We start from the raw sequence: 20473 nt of genomic DNA on the forward strand, positions 1-20473 counted from the left end.
GATAAGTTCCTGGAGGATAGGTCCATCAATGGCTATTAGCCAAGATGGCCAGGGATGCAACCCCATGGGCGGGGGCTCTCTAAACCTCTGACTGCTGGATACTGGAACTGGATGCCTGGGGATGGATCACTTGATAATTGCCCTGTTCTAGTCATTCCCTCTTAAGTATCTGGCACTGTAAGAGACAGGATACCGGGTTAGATGGACCATTGGTCTCTAACCTAGGACGGCCGTTATGTTCTTCAATTGGGGCTTTGTCTTGTGTCAGTAAATTTACAGGTGCAAGTTAAACAGATATAACCTGCTTTAAATCAATAAATGTGTCTGCAACCCTTGAACTAAATCACTGTGTAAAGTTCTGTGTAAACAAACCTGAACTGACCCCTCTCTTCCTGTCTCCACCTCCAGTGTATTTTCTTTCTTTCTCCACCCCAATCTTTCCCCTTCATTTCCACCTGCCCTCCTGATCTATTGTGTCAGGGATTTGCAGTGGGCCTGCATGCTTCTCTCCAGAGGTTTGTTTAGAACGGGGAATGGAGGGGGACCGTGGAGGCGAGGGCATGTCCCTAGAAATGTAGGCACCTTGGCAGGCACTTTTAAAGTGCAAAAGTTGTGCATTCTCCCCAACACAAACAAACATACGCTCCCCCCAATCCTCCCCCTGCACCCCTTAAAACTAGAAACCCCTCCCCCTCGCCTGGGGGGGAACCCACCCCCCCAGAGTGAGTCATGCACACCCCACAATGTGCATCACCCCGCTACTTATCCCCCTGCCTCGCTTCCAGCTAACCTCGCTGATAGAGCAGCAGGCGTCCTGCAGCCGCACAGCCTCCTGGTACTTGTAGTTCCCGCGCCCAGCCGGCAGCGCCACCCCGCGGGATTGGTAGTTTCCCACAGCCCCCCCAGCAACAGGCGGCCGCCGCCGGGAAGGACTCCAAGCTCCAGCATGCCCCGTGCGCCCCGCCTCGCCGCTGGCTCAGCCGCCCGGGAAAATGGCGCGTGCCCGCAGCAGGTGAGACACCCCCAGCGGCGACCCGGGGGGAGGGACTGGCGCACCCATGTGTCCCCGGCGGGGCGGGGCTGCGGGCGCCCCCTTGGCAGCCGTGCCAGGCTCCCGCCGGCGCTCGCCAGGGCACAGCCACGGGCCTAGCTGCAGGGAGACGCGGCTGCTTCCTTTGTCCGCTGGCTTCCAAGCTCTACCCTGAGTGCGTCTCTCTCCTGCCGGGGGGGGCTCTACTCCCTTCCCCACCCCCGCGCCCCGATCCCTCCCGTGCAGCGAGTTTATTCATCGCTTCGCGTCTCTAGCGCTTGCAAATGGCAAAGCGCCAGGCGTTTTGCCCCTGCTTCTGAAAGATATAATTATTTGGGGGGTGACTTGCCTCCCCCCTCCCACTTCTGAAAACCGTCAGGGGCCGGCTATGGGGCCCGGCTTGCCTGCGCCCCTATTAGGCTCGGGGAGGGGGGGGTGCGCAGCAGGTTGAATTGCCCGTCCGTTCCCCAGGAGACATGCATATTAGTGAGCCCGAGCGCTATTGCACAGGGTGCCAAAGTGCGGGCACCATGGTGGTTGTGCACGTGCCAGGCCAGGAGTCAGAGACCCCTGTTCCGCCAGGGGCTAACAAGAGCGAAGTTTCAGTGTGTTAGAGCTGCAGGTCAAAGAGCTAGAGTTGAAGTGATACTGCCCCTTAACATGGATGCAGCTATAGCAGCCTATAAATATCCTTTTTATAACCGCTCCCATGCATTAAGGGGAATAAGCCTTACCAGTATAAGGTGCCTTTATACCTCCATAACCATGTTAGGGTTTGGACTGATTTAACTCTTTTGGTTTTAAACACGAAATCACACCCTCCCTCGCCCTTATGCTGGTACCCAACCTCTGTGCAGACCGGGCCTGGGACATTTATACTCGTCCTCTCCTGCTGACTTTTGGCAGTATCATATTTCCACTGAACATATCGTGGCAGCTTTAAAGCAGCCCTGATCCCCGCATAGGGGTGGAGTCTTAATAAATCTCTGTAAAGCCTTTTTACCCACTGTACGTCCTTACGGAAGTATGTCACGTGTAATTGTTTCAACTCTTCATTAGACGGACACCAAATACTGCACAGATCAGAAGTATAATTCCAGCTCACTCCATTCTCACTCCATTCATACACGGTGGCTCTGAACTTCCCTTCATGTGGTTACCTGTGTTCACGTGACTTTAAAAAAAAAATTTTTTTTAGCTGGGTTTCATATCCTGTCTATGACTATGCATGACACCATGTGTTATAGCTGGGAAGTAACCACGGCATCTCCCTCTGTCTTGTTTTAATATGTTAATGTTGTTTATAATATATAGTACGGTCGTTCAAAAAGGAACACAAACACATCTTTGCTTTTTAATAAATAAAAATTAATAAATTTTTAATTCAGTGCCATGCGTGAGTCACGTGGATAAAGGATGGTTACGTCAACAGACTAACCTCCTGAATTCCAGAGTTCGCTTCCTGTGTGACCTTGGGCAAGTCATTTATTCTCTCTGTGCCTCAGTTGGCCTCTGTAAAATGGGAATAATGATACTTCCTTTCTCCTACCCTGTGTGAATTTAGATTGTAAGCTGTGTAGGTATTTGGATTGTAAACGCTCTCTTATTTGGGGTATGTATAACACCCAACACACTGAGATCTTGATTTTGACTAGGGTGCTATTGTCATATAGATAATGATTATAGCAGAACCTCAGAGTTACGAACACCAGAGTTATGTACTGACCAGTGAACCACACATCTCATTTGGAACCGGAAGTACACAGTCAGGCAGCCGCAGAGACCACACACACACACACACAAAAAAAAAGGCAAATGCAATGCAGTTCTGTGTTAAATGTAAACTACTTTAAAAAAGGGAAAGTAGCATTTTTCTTCTGCAAAGTAAAATTTGAAAGCTGTATAAGTCAATGATCAGTTGTAAACTTTTGAAAGAACAACCAGCACGTTTTGTTCAGTTACAGACATTTCAGAATTACAACCAACCTCCATTTCCGAGGTGTGCGTAACTCTGTGGTTCCACTGTATTATAATTCATCATTTGAGTGTCGGACGGTATTAATTCAAATGTTTTGCTCGTGTTAGCACAAAGGATGAATTGCCCAAAAATCCATACTGGACGGGGTGGCATTCTCTTATTGAAAATGTTTGTGATCTAATCAGGATGTGTTGTGACTTAGATGGCCAATCGCAGAACACAAATGGCGTCTTGCAAAGCATGAATACTTATGATTCATAAACGCAGTCCAAGAAAAGAGGGTTGGGTTAGTTAAATGATTCACTGACCAAAACTGGGACTATATTCACAGTGAGTGGTATCCATAAGGGATAACTTAACTGGCTCTAAGATATAATAAAATCAAAATAAAAGGAAGTATTTCTTCACACAACACACAGTCAACCTGTGGAACTCCTTGCCAGAGAATGTTGTGAAGGCCAAGACCATAACAGGTTAAAAAAAAAAACCTAGATAAATTAATGGCGGATAGGCCCATCAATGGCTATTGGCCAGGATGAGCAGGAATGGTGTCCCTAGCCTGTTTGCCAGAAGCTGGGAATGAGCGACAGGGGATGGATCACTTGATGATTACCTGTTCTGTTCATTCCCTCAGGGGCACCTGACACTGGCCACTGTCAGATACAGGATACTGGGCTAGATGGACCTTTGGTCTGACCCAGTAGGGCCATTCTTATGTTCTTATGGTAACAAACTGGTAGGGGCAATCACTGCCTGCTGCTGGCTGGAGTCAGAACTAATCACTTCTGTGATATCAGCCCTCCACTGCCTATAGCTAATGGAGAATCTCCTATCTACAATGGTGAGGGCCTATCCTTTTGGTCAGGAGAAGTTATGTCCATCTAGGGGCTTGTCTACACTAGAAAAGTACGTTGTGTTAACTAACACCGTGTTACTCATGACTTTGCAGTCAGTGTGGATGGGTAATGTCATGTTGAACATTGTGTCCGTTGAATGTGGGTACACCGTTAAAGAAGACCATCCCTTACCGTGATGTTCCGAATGGCCATGGGTTTGTTACATGTTTGCATGCAAGCCTACTGAAGATCACATGGTCTTCAAACTTTCTTTGAAAATAGTCACCTTTAGGCCAATTGCTATGAAAGTTCCAGCCCAACGGATTCTTTTTTTTAGAATGCTCTGAAAATGCTCTGGGGCGGTGAGTGGGTACAAAGAGAGACAAGGCGCTTCACAAACCACACTGAAATGCAGCCACCTCTGGGGAGGAACAGATAAGCTGTTTCACACTGCAAAGCAACACTGCAAACCCTTGTTGCAATAGTTTAGGATAGGGAGGCGGTCCTGTTTTATAACACCACTTTAGACTATTAAAGCTGTGGTTCCTCTTAAAGGAGGAATATCGCCTTGAGAGTTTACAAGCAGTTGAAAGGTTACTTGCACATGCACAGTAACAGTATTTACTGTGGTTGAAGTAGTGGTGTTCTGTGTACTGCACAGTTGCATAATGCTGTGGGGGGTGGTATGGTGTCTGCAGATAATTGAGTTAAAACCTTGAAATTGTACCAGTACGCAGTTAGGCAACTCCGTCGTCGGGTTGGTTCTTTTTTTTAACTAAAGAAGATACATGCAAACGCCTGTGTTAATACACAGTGGAGCTTGCAAATTTTAAACACCGGCTGTTCAGGAAATGAAACCGTGTACGGATCTCAGAGCAACGTTAATTCCGTCTCCTTGTTCGTATCTTGTCGTTTTCATGGATACTTAGGCTTTTAATATTTCCCCCTTAATTCATGCAGTGTGTGCAGTGTTGAGTGAATTAATGTGACTGTGCTTATGTTAACTCTTTCATTCCCTGCATGGCCTGTGTTTAAATGTGAAAATTTCAGCATTGCATTAACGTAAGGTTTTGCGCTTATACGTGCTGTACCTACACATGCATGTATTGTCTGAATAATCTATAGTTTGCCCATTTCCATGGTATGTCTCACTTCCTTTCAATGGGCAGAAATTTTAAGCCTCCCCCAATTAACCAGCCCCCTACCTGGGAAGCAACTGGGAATGGAAAAGAAGGCAACTTCTTAGCTAGCGCTGTCTGAAAAGACGAGCCTGCCAATAAGCTCCAAAGGCGAATAAACTTGGGCGCAGGTTGCCAGATTCGGTGCCACAGAACCATCTATTTGAGAGCATTCTGGGCCTGTGAGGAGCTCATGTGTAGGGACTGCCTGCAGTTGCAGTAGGGCTTAGGGGCAGAGATAGTCTCGGCTGTGGCCAGGTTCCAAAGCACATAGTGCCTTATAGATTGAAACTGATGCCCCGACTGGCACCTGCGTGCCGGAGCGGTGTGCAGAGCACAGGTGTCATGAGCTGTTTCCGCCTTGCTCCCCTGAGCAAGCAGGCCGCTGTGTGATGCACTAGCTAAACTTTCAGCATGAACGTCTAGGGGAACCCTGAAAAGAACAGGTTGTGCTAATCCTGCCCGGTGGTGACAGAGGTGTAGATGGGGAAGGAGGAGGAATTGTGCAGCGCTTTCAGGTCCCCCAGATGAAAGGTTCTAGGCACAAATTAACAATAGCTGACTTTGGCGCCTATCTGGAACTTTAGGCACCTATAGACCTTGTAAACCTGAGCTCCCTCTCTTGCAGGGTCCCAGAGCTCGGGCTCCAGTCCAAGCCCAAACATCTACACTGCAGTTTTTAGCCCCATGGCCCAAGCTCCGCAAGCCTGAGCCAGCTGCCCCTGTGTAGCTGGTGTTTAATAGCTGTGTAGATGTACCCTACGCTGCAATTTGTAGCCCTGCAAGCCCAAGTCATCTGCCCAGGGCCAGATTAAAACCGGAAGAGTTTTAAAAATCCAATACACTTCTCATGATTGATTCTTTCAGCCTGGTGGGGGAAAACCTGGCCGGTCAGTTTCACTTAGGAGCGTAGTCGGTTTCACTGCCTGGCTCTCCTGCACTTCCCAGCCGCTGTGCTGTCTGAGTAGCAGCCGCAGGTGGGGTGGGGGTTTATCTCTTCACCTGCTTCAGTTGAAATCCTTGAAAAAGAGAAGCCAAGCAGCATGTCCGTGCGGGCTTAGCGTGTGTAAATGTGCCCAGTCTCACCTGTGCATGTCCCTTTAATTCCTGAACCCCTCTTAGCTCTGCCCCTTTCCCTCCTACTGTCGCCTCCCATCTGCTGCCTCTGGGAGTTAGCCAAGAGATGCATACAGAAGCACAGGTGTTTGTGTTGAGATAGTGCCAGCAGTCGCCCCACCCCCTTGTCCTCTCCAGCTAACCTGCCAATGCAGCCGTCTAGTTACTCTATCACCTGGCAAAGCCTGACACCTCTCTTCTCACTCAGCTCCACTCCGTGGACTGAGAACCTGTAGATGCCCGGAACCGAGGGGGGACCCTGATTCAAACCACCTCCAATCCCTTTCTCGCTGGCTTCGTCATCAGAGCGGATTCCCCTCGCTTTCCGCCCTTTGCTCCTTGAACGGCAAGAAGGCTCGGCGACCCACCAGCTGGCTGTGATGGACACGGATCCACCGCTGCAACTGCGCGTCTTCAACCTCAATTGCTGGTAAGTCGCCGTTTGTTTGCTCTTCCATTGGACGAGCAGAGTTCAAAGCAGACTCGTGGAGGGTGGCTCTCCAGGGCAGTGGGTGCAGGTTCATCCGGGAGAGGCATGACATACCTTAGCACAGACGTGCAGCCAGGGGGTCCCTCAGATCTCTCTCAGCACGTTCCCGATTATTACATCTAGGGGTTAAAGCAGAGGACTTGCGAGCCAGGAGCCCTACTGCTGGTTTGATGCCTCTCTGTGCCTCAATTCCTATAAAGGGGGGACGCTAATATATGTCCCTCAGCCTCACAGCAGGGCTGCCATTGTAAAGCGCATGGAGATCCTGGGGTGGGAGATGCTGGCAGTGGCATCTCCCACCCCAGGATCTCCTAGAGGATTTAGACATCTCCTAGAGGTGTCGTTTATCCTAGAAGAGGTGCCTGGGAATGGGACCTGGTGCCTGTTGTTCACACCACTGGGATGTGTGAGTGAAGTGTCACAAAGCTGGATGCCCCTGTCTTGAGGGGAGGAGGGATCTGTCACCAGAGGCAAAGCAGGGCCTCGGTTAACCCATCCCTCCCAACTTAGCTGCAGATCTGCACCCTGCAGTCAGGAGTTACTCAGGTCCAGGGGCTCCATCCTGATCCACCTTGGTCCCTCCCCCCCTGTCCATTTGCAACGAGCTACCTTCCTGGAGCAAGCCCCACTCTTCCCCCCCATACAGGGAGCCTCGGCGCTGCTCACCTCGTCACTGCTGTGGGCTCTGTGCCAGCCTCCTCAGCCCAGAATGCCAGTCCTGTTTCGTGCACCGGCAGCTCTTGCCTGCAGGCAGACTGTGCGCATTGCGGGTTCAGGTTTGGGCAAGGAAACTGGCTCAGCTAATGTGTGTTGGGTACACGCTGTCCCCGATTCCCAAGCACGCGTGCAAAGCACCTTACGTGACCCATGCAGGAGTCAGGCCAGGCCTGCAAACACGGCCTCCCACAAGGGCTCTCATCTTGCGTATGGCTTTGTGGAGTCGTAGGCATTAGATGCGACCAGGGCCATGAAGCCCTATTGAATTCAAATCCCCTCCACCCCTCCTCTCTACCTTCCTAGTCCTGTGTCTGGTCTGATTTTAAACCCGGCTGCTCCTGCTTCTCCTTGCACTGTGTCCAGGGCCGGCCCTGGGTGTTTTGTTAACTGGGGCAGAAAATGTTTCCAATGTCCCCCGAATGGCTGAGCCAAAAAACCCCCCAAACCTCCGATTTGGTGTCCTCCCGCATGCCGGAAATTGGTGCCCAGGGCAACCACCCTGCTTGCCCCTCTGTCCCCGCAGGCCAGCCCTGGAGGAGTCTCTCTAGCTTTGAAGCTGAGGTGAGCGTGCAAGAGGCTGAAGGAAACTTCCTGTCCCTTTTGTATCTCTGCCTCAAGCAGGACAGGGCTGGGGCTCTAGTCCGCTGCGTGTTTGGAGGGCAATCCTTGGCATTCAGGGGTCTCCCAGCACATGGGCACCCCTCCCTAGATGCCTTTCCCTATGACTGCTCAAGGCACTAGGGGCCTGAGCTGCGCTGGTTGGAGGAGGAGGTGAGCCGCTGTCAAGGATGCCCATCACAGCCTCTCCTTTCTTCCCCCCAGGGCGATTCGCTACTTGAGCAAGCTGCGGCAGGAGCGCATTGGGCTGATTGGCGACACGCTTAGCCAGGAGGGGTTCGACCTGGCACTCTTACAGGAGGTGAGGGCTCAGGGAGGCCAGGATGCGGGAGGTGATGAGGGCTGGGAGTTGGACTGGGGGTGAAGGAGGGAGAGGGCGAGGGCCATGGAAGCAGGTGGGGCTGGACTGGCTTCTCTTCTGTGACTCGAGTTCCCGCTGCTCTCAGCCTCTCTCCTGCTTCTCCAGGTGTGGAGCGAGAGGGACTATTGTGAGCTGAAACAGAAGCTGACTGTCTGCTACCCCTACTCCCACTACTTCAAAAGGTAAGAGGCGCTGTTGGAGTCCCCGGGTGCTGCTTATCCGTGTATCAGAGGGGCCCTGGCAGCAGGTAGCACTCAGTTTTGCAAACTCACGGGATCTTATCAGGAGCTTTGCGGTCACTGATGGTTTTCCTGAAGTCCCAGCTCCTCAACTCATGTGATTCTCTGAGAATCTCGGCTTAAAAAAACAGATGGGAGGTTTCTGTCTCTCGTGGTTGCAGAGGAAAGTCTGAAAACACAGCCCTGGCAGCTATGACACCAGGAGACAAAAAGAATCTGAAAGGTATTTTTAAAGATCTCATAGCTGCTAAGCCGAGCTCATGGATTGGGATTGGCAATGCTACGTCATGCTGAGCTCTGGGCGAAGGAAGCAGTTGGAGTTTGCGTGGGTTCAGGTTGACTTTATGGAGCTACAGCTCACTGTAAGATGTCAGGTGCTGCATGAACCTGATGGGGTGCACTGTTAAACAGCTGCCACGTTCCACCCCAGAGACGGCTGCATTTCAGTGACCCGTGAATGCAGTGGTCTGTGAAGCATGCTGGGAGGAAATGTTCTCTGGAAATAAGAGACACCCTTTCTTTTGCTCAGCAGAAAGCGCCGCCTCTTAATCATAATAAAGTTTGCTACTGTTATGCCAGCACTGAACCCTGGCAGGCTGCTACGTGCCGTGTCCCCGCCCCAGGGGACCACAGCAGGTGAGCGGCCTTTGCCCCTCTGATACAGAGCCTTAGGGTGGTGACTGGTGAACATTCTCCCCGCCCCGCCCCCAGGATAGCCTATCACCCAAGGGCAGGGTATTAGCTGGATGTCGCAAACTGTCTCTGGCCCTATCACAGGCCCTTTGCAGCTCCCTTGAGATCCCAGCAGGGAATAGTGATGCTCTCCAGCTGTCTTTGCAGTGCCCGGGGCAGTGACACTGGGTTCTTGGCGTTCTCTGGGCGGAGCTTGCCCATGGGGCAGCTGTGTCATGACCATAAATGGGCAGGCACAAAGGGACTGGAGGCAGCAGATAACGACTCGCTGAGACAGCATCTCTCAGGAGCACCCAAGCAGACTTTGTCAGGGAAAAAGGCAAGCAGGGTCATCCCTTCCAGTGCTAGCCCAGCCCTTACGTCTCCTGCCCCCTCAGATACAGCCTGGAACAGGCTTGATATTAAAGGTGTGCTTGTAAGGGGTTCATACATGATTAACTGAGGTGTGAATAAATGACTAGTCAATTGCTGTGGAGTGTCACCCGCCTTCCACATGGACACCCTGAAGGGAACAGTCTCTTAGACCTTCCCCACCGGATCTGTGCCTCTTGGTCACAGCGACACATCCCCTCTTGGGTCGAGTGAGAGTGACCCCCTTCCCCATGTCAGGCTGGTCGCTTTCTACCCTTCCCAGTTCTTTATTTGGTCACTGCCTTCAACCAGTCCAAACCAGTCTGTGCAATTTCCCAGGCTGGGGGCGGTGGGGTTTTGAGCCTTTTCCAGATCTGTTTACCTGCCTGGGGATTTGCATGAGTGAATCCCTTTTTCCCCCTGGAGACTCTCCCATACAGGGAGCTATGACATTTATAGAGTTGATAGAATAGCTTTAAAGCCATCCCCTGTGTCTGTACTAACTGTCCCATCTCCCTCTGCCAGAAGAGAATGCTTAAGGGATACTTAGACTTGCCAGAATTCGATGTTGATTTGTTTATCTTTCGACCAGTAGTGTTGATATTTATTGTGAAGCATATTTTTCAATTTTGATTGATTGAAAATTTCACAGTTGCACTGAATTATGATTTTAAGCATTTTTAAAATGTATTATCCACATGAAATCTTCTCCTTTGCTGGAATGTTAGAGGGAGAGGTCAGGAAATAATTATTTAATGACAGTAGATGCTGAGATTCAACAAGTTAAAGCTTTATAACCGTTAAAACACAAATTGTCAACGCCACAGGTCAAAATATACGAAGTTAATCAAAGTTCTCAAGCAGCATTTTTCTGACTCGGCCTGTCTGTAGATTTCACTTATCTCATATTTTTTTTCCATCGGTTTGTGTGTGCACGGTGAAAGCGACGTTTACTGATAAAAATCTGGTCCTTCCAAGCCTAAGGATACTTGACTAGTGTCCTGGGGAAGTCTATGGGTTTGTGGCCTGGAGGGCATGTCTGGCGTTACCTCCCATTGGGATGTTACAGGGAGTAACTCTTGGTCATTGGAGGGAATTGCGATAGATCTGGCTCCTCACAAAGCTGCTCTTAACCGCTGAGGGATCCCAAACCTCTGACACATAGAGGCATCTTCTGCACCTCTTGCCCAGAGCCAGAGCCAGATCCCTTTCTCTGCCCCACCTCCTCGTTGTTCAGGGCCTGGTAGGGTCTGGGGCATCACCACAGGTTCTCTGGGCAGAGAGGGGGAGTAGATTGACCCCACACATGCCCCGCTGCGTTTGCCTCCTGCAAAAGAGAGAGGACTTAAACAAGGAGCTCCCGCCTCTTAGCCTGGTCAGAAAGGAGACCCCTGTTCTAGTCTCTTCTTAACAGGCAGAGGGAGGATGTGAACCTGGTTCTCCCACATTCCAGGCGAGCGTCAAAACCAGTAGACTATAGAGTTATTCTAGTGCTAACCTTTGTGGAACTTATACTTAATTAAAGTGGAATCTCTTTAAGAGGGACGACTAAGGGAGCTCCCCCTCCAAATCCCTTTTCCACCTCTGGCACGGAGAGGCCTCAAACTAGCACCTCCAGCATCCCAAGGTAGTACCCTCACCACTGGCCTATAGAGAGCTTTTCACATTGGAGGAGCCCTTTGGCCCAACTAATATTTAATTCAAGTGGAACCACTTCAAGAGGAAAGACCAAAGGCCCTCCCTAGCACAGGGAGACTCAAACGAGGACCTCTAACACCCCAGGTCTGCCCCTTGACCACTGGGCTATAGCAGAGCCCTGAGACTGCCTTTGGCCCTCCAATTAATAAAGTGGACCAGCAGCAAGCTCAAGGGAGCACCTTTGGCAATGCCCTTCTCCTCATCAGGCAGCCCGGGGATCCCTCACCACTGGACTAACAAGTGATTGTAACCCAGCTGGTGGCCCAAATAATAGGGGAACAGATTCACCAGGCAAGCATGAGGGAGCCCTCCCCAGCCCAGTTTGGCCCCTAGACCAACAAGCCCAGTCTTAATTCCTGTCTCTCCCCATTAACTGAGGAAGGAGCCTCACCACCTAACTCGGGGTTGGGGGGGTCCCGTTGTTGTGCCCGATTTTCTAGGCATCTCAAAGTGAGGGAGGTCAGTGCTGAGTATTGCCACAAGGCTGAGACGGGGAGCTGAGAGCAGGTAGACTTGGTCCATATCACAGGCAAACAGCACTGTGACCGTAAGGGAGCTGAGACTAGGCATGTGACAGGCATATAGCCCGGAGAGCAGAGGAGGGGGCTGCTGAGAGTGGGCATGCCCGGTCCATATGACAGCCACCTCCCTGAGACCAGCGAGCTGAGGTGGGACATGCTTTGTAAATGCCAGAAGCACTGAGCTCAGAGTGGGGAGTGAAGCATAGACAGCAGCAGTGCAGGCCCCTGCCTCAGCCCCAAGACCAGAGTGGGGAATTGAGAACAAACAATCACAATGCATGCCATAGACACAGTGCCCTGAGCCTGGGGTGTCCAAATGGATGTGTGAGAGACATTCTGGTGCCCCCCTACTTCCACACTCCTGCTGCGAGGGGTGGGAAGAAGAGCTCTAAACTCCTTCTCCGGGTGCTCAGCTGCTGTCTGCAGCCATCTCTTTTTCCCATGCCACTGATAGCTGAAGTAGAGGCACGACCACTGAGTGCATGACTGTTTGGCCGCCTCAGACACACGTCCATTCCCAGCTCCGTAGCCTCTCTGTGCGTGGGAATGAAGCTCTTCTTTGGGCCAACACCAGCTGCCCCACAAACAGAGCATTATCTTTGGCACGGAACTTCCGCATCTGAGTCCAAGCAGCCTGTTTACTCTGGGTGTTTGCTTTGCATGAGCAATGTGCAAGAACATCTGTGAATCTGCTTCCTCAGGATCTGCCTCGAGTTTCGGTATTGCAGAATGGTGGCCAGGCACGACTCGCGCTGCTCGTTCGATGCTGTGACACCCACCGGCAAAGTGCACTTCACGACCAGCTGACAATCTCTGCTCTCACTTCACGAACCAGACAGTGAGGAGAAAATTTGCAAGTTAGATTTAGTCTTTGAATATAGCATCCGCGTCACACATTGCTTTGGTAATGCTGCTAGCACAGTAAGGTTCCAAACTTCTTGCATTTGGACATCGTGCCTGTGGGCTCTCTCACCAAATTTCATTGATTCTTCATTTGCATAATTGTCACCAACAACAGCCATGGATACTGTTCAGCAGCTGACCATGCCCATGCCTTGAATACTGCGCGCAGTTCTGGTCGCCCCCCTCTCAAAAAAGATATGTTAGAAATGGAAAAGGTGCAGAGAAGGGCAACAAAAATGATTCAAGGTATGGAATAGCTTCCATATGAGGAGAGATTAAAAAGACTGGGACTGTTCAGCTTGGAAAAGAGACACCTGAGGGGGAACTTGCTAGAGGTCTATAAAATCAGGAATGGTGTGGAGAAGGTGACTAGGGAAGTGTTAATTACCCATTCACAGAACACAAGAACCAGGGGTCACCCGATGAAATGAACAGGCAGCAGGTTTAGAACAACCATAAGGACGTACCTTGTCACACAACGTACAGCCAACCTGTGATACAAGGTAGCTTAACCACTGACAGATTTTTCTCCAGCCAAGAGGGTATGTTGCTCTTTTGGGTGTTTCTCAGAGATCCATCTCAAGAGGGAAAGCGGGGCAGGTGCCAGCTCATACTTCATCAGACTCTTGCTATCAGCATCTCTGGACTGGACAATAACTGTCAGCTTGCTGGATATCTGACCATCAATAGTGATTGCTTGTGCTGTCTGCGTCTTCTTTTGTTCAACTGTGATTACCAAATGATTTGCGATTATGCCTGTTTATGGGATTAAAAGAGGCCTACCTCCCCCCTTTGTAGCCTACTGGTTACAAACTGCTTCGTTTCTTGTGTGCCATTCTCTCTGGTCATGCACAAGCTTTCTGCAGTTTCAGGTAGGGCCACAGTAGACGTTGCAGCGTTCACAAGTGGTCTGGGCTTGTTTCAGGGTCATTCTTTCAGTCACGACTTTTATAATATCTTGGACAGCAGCAGCCATGCACTTTGTGGTGGCTTCTTTGTGGCGATCTACTGCTGAAGGCTGCATTCCACACCTTTGTTTGTCATAGCTGGTACAGCTGCCTTAAAATGCGTAGTCAGGTAATACTGGGTCAGAGCCTTATCCTTTGGGCAAAGCTGCTGATGCTTCCCACAGTCCTTGCTGAGAGATTGCTTGATGGCCATGTCATGCCACACACCACTGAAGGGTCTGGCAGTCCAGTACTCTGTTCCCTATCAACTGGGACATGATATATATCTGGCTTCTCATCCTCCACAAGTCTGTCTTCTGTTACCTTTACACAACCCCATCTTGCCTCATTCACATGACCACACTGGACATCAAGTGGAATCATCTCTGCCAATGTCTCAAGCTCCGTGGACTTGTTATCATCTCTCTTTGCTGCTACATAATCCACCAGCAATTGGGAGAATCCCGTGACATAGTTCTCCCAGAGCAGACATGCTGAGGAGTAGGCAGTGCGACTCGGTGGTCAAAGCAGAAGGCCAGCCTAGTGGTCGGGGCAGAATCAGAGGCGTGATCAGGAGACAAGCCAGTGGTCAGAGCCTGGCGTTAGGAGTCAGAGGAAGGCAGGGACAAGGGCTGGAGTGGAACAGGCATGAGATGAAGCAAGGGCTGAACAAGAAGCTCGTCTGCTGTGCTGCGTGTCTGCCAGGCTTAAATAGAGATCTGTTGGCCCGTCTGTCCAATCAGAGAGCACAGTCACTTAGTGAGGGTTTATTGGGCCCAGCCACGCTCATTAGGTTGCTAAGTGACCATGCCCAGAACCAGCTGAGGTCCTGACAGTCTCTGAACAGTTTGTTCCTTGGATAACATGTGTCCATGAGCTGGTGGAGTGACTGGGTGCTCTGCCAGAGCATTCTGTGCTTCCACATTGTTTTCTCCGTGTGCCGGCTCCACGTCGTCAAAGGCTTCGACGCGTGCTCGAGCTTTCTCCGAGATGGGGCTCGTCTCCTCTTCTGGAAGAACATTGTTCATGGGATCGCCAGGTGCCATCCACTTCCAGCAATGCGTTGCCTTATTCATAAGTTTGTGGATTCTAACACCAGGGTTATATGCTGTCCCTCTTAGAGCGTGGCAGAGGACTGATGCAGCATAGATGATGGCTTCCACAAGGATGTCTTCAAACCCACTTTCCTGCATCACACTGCCTACATCACCCATGACATTCATTGCACGATGCATGGCTCCCATCTCAAGGCGGCCATTGTCAAATTCCCTTTGAGTCCTCCATTTAATCAACTGTGCTTTGCAGGAGGTTGCTTCATCCTCTAGACCTGGCCTAGAGAGCAGAACATACCCAGAAAGTATTTCATCAGGGTGTACACTATATTAACATCAGTGGCTGGTGCAGCAAGCATTGGACAGCAGCCAGTATTCATAAAATAAAAAACAGCGACAAAAACTTTTCTCCAATCAGTCCTTTCTTTGAATACTGACAAAAATTTGGATGCATTACATGGTACATGGTGTCGCATGACTACAGACTTCTGCTTTAACCACAAGCAAAAAAAGTACAGGAACATGCATCAAATATATCACCTGGTGCTAAATATTTCCCAGACAGTACTATTTTGAGAACAAAGTTGCATTATCAATTGTACTTAGACGTTTTCTGCCAATTTTGGTCAAAATTAATACTGTGTTTCTTCGAGTTATGGCCCTTTTGGGGATTTGATGGGGTTTTGTTCAGACTTGATGCCCAACAACATTTAAACATTTACGTGATATAAAAAAAACGGCACCACTTCCAGCATCTGTAGCCACCTTGGTTGCCCACCAGATACGTGCATCACGTGATAGCAACAACATTTTTCTAGCCGATCGCTTACCCTGACTCATTAATAAGACCCCTTTTTAAATCTGGCTGGAAGACTGCTGACCCCCCAGTCCGCTACTATCTAACCCCAGCCCCACTCCCCTCCCAAAGCCAGGAATAGAACCCAGGAGTCCTGACACCTCACCCCTGCTGTAACTACTAGACCCCCACTCCTTTCCTCCGGGAGTTTTGCTCAGTAACCCCACCTAGTGACCCCCAAGGGCAGGGCAGGGTTGAGTGACAAGGCGGCCCTGCTCTGGCTGAAGATGGTGACTGTAGTTTCTCTTTCGTAGCGGGGTGATTGGCAGTGGGCTCTGCGTGTTCTCCAGATACCCAATCCTGGACACCTTCCTATACCAGTACTCCCTGAATGGCTACCCCTACATGGTGAGTGCAGGGGGCCGGCTGCCACGGGGCCTGCTTATGGCCGGGCGGGGGGGGAGGGCCTTTGCAGCGATGCGCGGATTGTAACCAGCCTTCTCTCTCTCTCCTCTCCTGTCCCGGCAGCTCCAGCATGGGGACTGGTTCTGCGGCAAGGCCGTGGGGCTCCTCGTCATCAAGATCTGTGGGATTATCTTCCATGTGTATGTGACCCACGTGAGTCTCACTGCGGGGAAGGTGGGGGGCGGGGGCCAAGGATCTGACAGAGGCTGGGAGTCACTGGAAAAACATAGTGCAGTCTAGCTTGAGATGTCTCAAGCCATGGGGTCTCTCACTATTTTACTTGGAAGACCGTTCCACCAGCAGGAAAGGGTTCCTGATCGCCCTTTGCTCAATTTCACCCCACTAGCCCCAGCTGAGCCCCCTTAGACCATCAGTCCCCCCCTCCCACCTCCCCGGACATTCACCCCCCCATACAGCAGCATTGCTGTTCTGACATGGGGCAGGAAAGAAGTTCAGATGCTCAGGGTCATCCCCTGCTGGCACAGATCTTGGAAACAAAAGACTGCCAGCGAGGGGCTCCGTTAGTGCCAGGTGTGATGGGAGCCTGTAGGATGCACTAACCAGCAATATCCAGTTATTACCCAGGAAGGCTGGATTCAGCCCTAGAGGCGAAAAGCCATCTCTCCTTCTCCATCCAATGCCTCTTGGCTTGAGACATCTAAAGCCAGACTGCCTGGAGCCTGGGAGCACACTGGGCATTGGTATAGGGCAGACGAGAGCTAGGTTCCCAGGGTCTGTCCCCAAGCGCCTGGATTCATTGCCTGTGTCCTCCCTTCCCCCAGCTCCTTGCGGAGTACTGCCGGGACAAGGACGTTTACCTCCCCCATCGAGTGGTGCAGGCCTGGGAGCTGGCTCAGTTCATACAGTGAGTAAAGCAGAGATGCCGCCCGCGGGCTCATCGCCAATGGGACCTTGTTTGTACCCCGGTGTCTCATCTCGGGAACGAAGGGGCGTTAGCAGGGGAGCTCGGAACTGCTCCAGACCCGGCTACTCCCCACAGGGGGTGCATCAGCTGTGGGAGAAGCCCCCAGCTACTCCAGTCCCTGGCTCTCTCAGCAGAGGGTGCCATAGGGAGCGTGACGCGGGGGGGCTCGCTCGCTCGCTCACTCTGGCCCCTCCGAGTGACTCTGCCCCGTCCCCTCAGACACACCTCGAAGGGAGCGGACGTGGTGCTGGTCGGTGGGGATTTGAACATGCACCCCGGGGACGTGGGGATCCGGCTGCTGCGAGGCTGGACAGGGCTGCGGGACTCCTTTGCCGACACAGAGAGGTTCGAGGTAAGCGCTTCCCCGTAGGGCCCGGCCAGGGAGGAGCTGTTGCGAGGGAGATGGGTAGGCGGGCACGCAGGAGTGGCCTGGCGCAGCTGGGCTCCCCTCCCACCTGCTGGCCCTCCTTTGCACCCCGAGCGCCCCCAGCTCCCTCCCCGGCCTGCTGTCCCCCAGCACCTCCACCTCCCCTCCCAGCCACCAGCCAGGCTGCAGTCCCTGTAAGAGTCCAGAGCCCTGCCCCTCAGCGGGACGCTGGCTCTCCGCCCCACCCCCTCTGGGAGACGGGCAGGGTCTGGTCCGTCTGGAGGGGCACTGACTGACCTTGTGTTGGCTCCCAGGGCTGCGAGGACGGCTACACCCTGGTCCCAGCCAACTGTTTCATCAACAAGGAGGAGCTGCAGCCCTTCCCGCTGGGAATCCGCATCGACTACGTTCTCTACAAGGTACGTGCAGCACAGTGGGGCGGAGACAGGAGGCGACCTACCCAGGGCCCAGGCTGCGTCCTGGTGCCGAGCACTGCCCAGCAGACTGCACTGCCTTCCGCTTCCCAACACTGCGAGTCAGAGGCCTGTCTGGGTCTGGTCCATCCCACACTCACACTCTGTTGTCCTGGCTGCTTCGGCCCCAGAGGCAGCAGCCTTTCCAGAGCAGGTACGTCTGTTACGTACCCGAGCGTCAGGGGCTGTTGGGCTCAAATGCTGCTTTGTGTTGGTAGAGCACAGTGTTGTTACGCCGTTACCACCACCAAGCTCTTATGTACAGCGCTTTTCATCCCTAGACTTCAAAGCGCTTTTACCAATAAGGTCAATAGCATTAGCCCCATTTTACAGATGGGGAAACTGAGGCAAGGGTCAGCAATTTGCCCAAGGTCACTGAGCAAGCCAGGGGCAGAGCTGGGAATAGACCCTAGGTCTCCTGAGGCCTTGTCCACTAGGCAACACTGCCTCCCATATTATATAGTAGATCTTACTGGTTTTGAAGTCCCTTAGCCAAAATCCATAGCCCTTGTACTGTGAGGGTCTTCCTGCTTTTCAGGTCTGAGCAGATAGGCACAGGTCTGGGATGCAGGAAGGCTTAGTTATAATCCCAGCTCCTGCCACTTGCTCACTGCATGGCTTTAAGCGACATCGCTGCCCTGCTGTCTGTAACTTGAGGGCGGAGCTCGGCTCTGTCAGCCCTCTGGACGGTGGGGAAATATTGCCAGTAAAAACTCCGTCTCGAGATGTTTCTGTGTGGTTAGAACAGGGCACTCGGCCTCCCAGCTCCCACTTCAGCCTCTAGGCCACGGAGCAGCAGATTTCACTTCCATCAAGTGGGCCACGTCCCATGGCAGGCCGGGGAGGGGCCGTGGGGAGAATGGCCCCAGGACCTGCGTAGCACTGTGCCCCATTGCCCTCCGTCTTCCGTTCCCCTAGGGACTGTCTCGCTTTGTGGTGAAATGTGACAGCCTCATGACCACCACGGGCACCGCCCCTGGCAAGAGCATTCCCTACTCGGACCACGAAGCCGTTATCGCTACACTGTGTGTGAAGCCACGAGAGGAGGCCAAGGCCTCGAGCAGCAGCGCAGTCGGTGAGTGGTTGGGCCGCTCAGACCTCGGCAACGGGGACGCAGCTGGCTCAGGGAGGGCAGCTTGTCGGGCAGCATGGACTGCAGCCCGGGGCCTGGAGCACTGGGATCTTGAGAGAGCTCTGCCAGCCAGGTCAGCCTGCCAAGCCATTAGGTGAGCCTCCGACCGCAGCCACGTCAGAGCTCCTTCTTCCATGCTCTGCAGGAACGAGGCCACGATAGCAGGCGGGCCATTTGCAAACCCCAAGAGAGCAATCGAGGGAATGGTTGGGTTTGATCCCACAGCCCAATCGTTTCCATCCAGCTGGCACTAGAGAATCTCACACCGCATGGCGAGAAAGACCTAGAATGCATAGAGCCCAGCAGCAAAGCAAAGCACTGTGGGATACCTGCCCAGAATGCCCCTCACTCTGCACAAAGCTCCGTCCTGAAGCAGAAAACGGCGTACGCCGGGTACCACATTGACAGAGGCACCAGTTAGCGTGCAAATTAATCCTCCCGCCCCGCATAGCGGTCCCACTGATTGCCTTATCGGCACGATGTGTCTCTCTGGCAGGTAAGACGCCGTGAGCCCCTGGGGAGACTGGGGCTGTATCCAAGGCGGCCTGGCTGGCTGGGAGGAGCTGTCGCACGCGGCGGCTAAGCCCCCGTTTTCTCTTGCAGAGCCGGAGCTGGTGGACGTGGTGAACGAGGCCCGGACAGAGGTGAGGGTGGGGCTGCATGCCGCCGAGCACCAGCGCTACTCCAACGGCCGCATGGCCATCCTGGCCCTGCTCCTGCTGCTCCTGCAGGCGGCCATGGGCCTGAGCTCCCTGGTGGGCTGGGATTCCCCGCAGCCCTTCCCCAAGTTCTCCTTCTCCCTGCTGAGTTTGCTGGCCACGGTGGTGCTGCTGCTCTCGATGGTGCTGTACGTCTTCCACACCATCGAGGTGAAGATGCTGCAGGGGACGGAGGAGCAGATGAGGCTGGCGCTCCAGGCGCTGCAGGACAAGCTCAGCTCCATGTAGGACAGCGGCGGGGGGGATCAAGAGGCTCCTGGGCGCTCAGTGGATGGCGCTGCCAGCTGGCGGCGACTGCCCTGGAGAGCAGGGGAAGGGCAGGCGGTTTCCTTTGCACTGGATTGCTCCACAGACCTTTTTATAGTTAACTTGATTTTTAAACAAGCGGCATTACTGAGCATTTGGTATCTTACTGATTACAGCAGGTTTTCTATCGCTGCCTTTTAGAGTTAAATAAACTTTCTGAACAGATGATTGTATTCACCTCTTTAAGAGACTGAGTGCTTTTAACACTGCTAACAGGGGGTGGGGTATTAGTCCCGGGAGATCTCTCGAAGGGGCATCTTCATAGGAAAGAACAGAGACTGCTGTTCCCCTCGACACACGCGGGGATAGGACAGGCCTGTTGGTAATACAGTTAGAATTGTCCGGCTGTGACTGAGGGTACGTGTCTACACTGCAATCGCTGGTTGCTACTGTCGCACGTGTAGACAAACCTGAGCTAGCTTTAATCCAGCTAGTTCAGATACCAGAGCAGTGAAAACCGAGTCATTACCCAGGGTTCTGGGCCGGTGTGAACAGCCTGTGCTGCTCCAGGTTCACCGCTCCAGTACCCAAGCTGGGTCAGTTAAAGTTAGCTTGCGTATGT

At 52.4% G+C, this 20473-nt stretch overlaps 1 protein-coding gene across 2 annotated transcripts; it reads left to right on the forward strand.

Annotated features, from left to right (window-relative positions):
- Positions 1–892: 892 nt before the first annotated feature.
- On the forward strand, positions 893–20084 carry SMPD2 (sphingomyelin phosphodiesterase 2). Of its 2 annotated transcripts, none has more exons than XM_034767478.1 (11): positions 893–1012; positions 6347–6568; positions 8168–8264; positions 8430–8506; positions 15839–15932; positions 16053–16142; positions 16772–16854; positions 17134–17266; positions 17596–17700; positions 18673–18829; positions 19490–20084. In XM_034767478.1, exons 2-11 carry the CDS (start codon positions 6519–6521, stop codon positions 19831–19833), a joined length of 1230 nt encoding a protein of 409 aa, XP_034623369.1. In that variant the 5' UTR covers positions 893–1012; positions 6347–6518; the 3' UTR covers positions 19834–20084. The 2 variants fall into 2 exon arrangements, with proteins under 2 accessions (XP_034623369.1, XP_034623370.1); XM_034767479.1 differs by having other exon boundaries at positions 914–1012; positions 6445–6568.
- Positions 20085–20473: the final 389 nt, after the last annotated feature.

The sequence above is a fragment of the Trachemys scripta genome, chromosome 4 (assembly GCF_013100865.1).
Source record: "Trachemys scripta elegans isolate TJP31775 chromosome 4, CAS_Tse_1.0, whole genome shotgun sequence".
Taxonomy (NCBI): Eukaryota; Metazoa; Chordata; order Testudines; family Emydidae; genus Trachemys; species Trachemys scripta.